At 49.8% G+C, this 952-nt stretch overlaps 1 protein-coding gene across 1 annotated transcript in view; it reads left to right on the plus strand.

The window, feature by feature from the left end:
- Positions 1 to 895, plus strand: part of LOC106819859 (zinc carboxypeptidase-like) — a gene marked incomplete at both ends in the record, with an annotated part of 7,382 nt that extends 6,487 nt beyond the window's left edge. Inside the window, 2 exons of the mRNA XM_014824431.1 lie at positions 208 to 416; positions 811 to 895. Of these exons, the coding sequence (XP_014679917.1) occupies positions 208 to 416; positions 811 to 895 (294 nt within the window). The remainder of the gene's footprint in view (positions 1 to 207; positions 417 to 810) is intronic.
- Positions 896 to 952: the final 57 nt, after the last annotated feature.

Genomic DNA, 952 nt, shown 5'->3' on the forward strand with positions numbered 1-952 from the left:
CGACTGTGTGTGTGTGTGTGTGTTCGAGTGCGTGCGTGCGTCTGTGTGTGTGTGTGTGTGTGTGCGTGCGTGCGTGCGTGCGTGCATGTGTGTGTGTGCATCTGTGTGTGTGCGTGCGTGTTGTGTGTGTGTGTGCGTGCGTGCGTGAGTGAGTGCGTGCGTGCGTGCGTGCAATATAATATACTCAAAACAGCTTGACTCTTGCAGCTGGCGGTGCCAGTCAACGGCCGTGCATGGAGACATATGCCGGAAGTAAGCCATTCTCTGAAGTCGAGACCAAAACTGTGGCCGAATATCTCATGAGGCTCAACATCAATGGACAGGTTAAGGTATTCCTGACGGTACACACCTACTCTCAGATGTGGCTGCATCCGTGGGGCTACACGACAACTCTGCCAGTAGACCATGAAGACCTGGTAAGCGAGACACAGGAGAGCTGGGCTGTACGAAACGCGAGGGAAAATGGCTGAAAACAATGAATTCCAGCGGGCCGTTGTTAGTTACTAGGTCTCCACCCATCCCACCGTGCGCAGAAATGTAGGCCTACCACACTCTCGTTGCCTTTAAATTGTTTTTTGGTTGACTTTTTCGTTGCCTTTTTGCACATTTTCGTTGCCTTTTTTCTTTAAATTGTTTAACGTAGACGTTTTCGCCGTTAACTCAAATATATATATATATACATGGTCCTTGCATCGCGCAATGTGTACGGTATAATGAAACACACACACGCTACACGCACGCGCGCTCAAACACATATAATATACTGATTTGGCAGAACGCATACTAACAGATTAATGCGTCATTTTTCAGGCGGCGTTGGGCAATAGGGCGACAGCAGCGCTGACGGCCGTTCACGGAACTACGTACGTGGTCGGAAGCTCTGCAGTAGTGCTGAGTAAGCAATACTCTCTCTCTCTCTCTCGCTGTGTGTGTCTCTCTCTCTCTCTCTCTC

The sequence above is a fragment of the Priapulus caudatus genome, unplaced genomic scaffold (assembly GCF_000485595.1).
Source record: "Priapulus caudatus unplaced genomic scaffold, Priapulus_caudatus-5.0.1 Scaffold4821, whole genome shotgun sequence".
NCBI classification, from domain to species: Eukaryota; Metazoa; Priapulida; class Priapulimorpha; order Priapulimorphida; family Priapulidae; genus Priapulus; species Priapulus caudatus.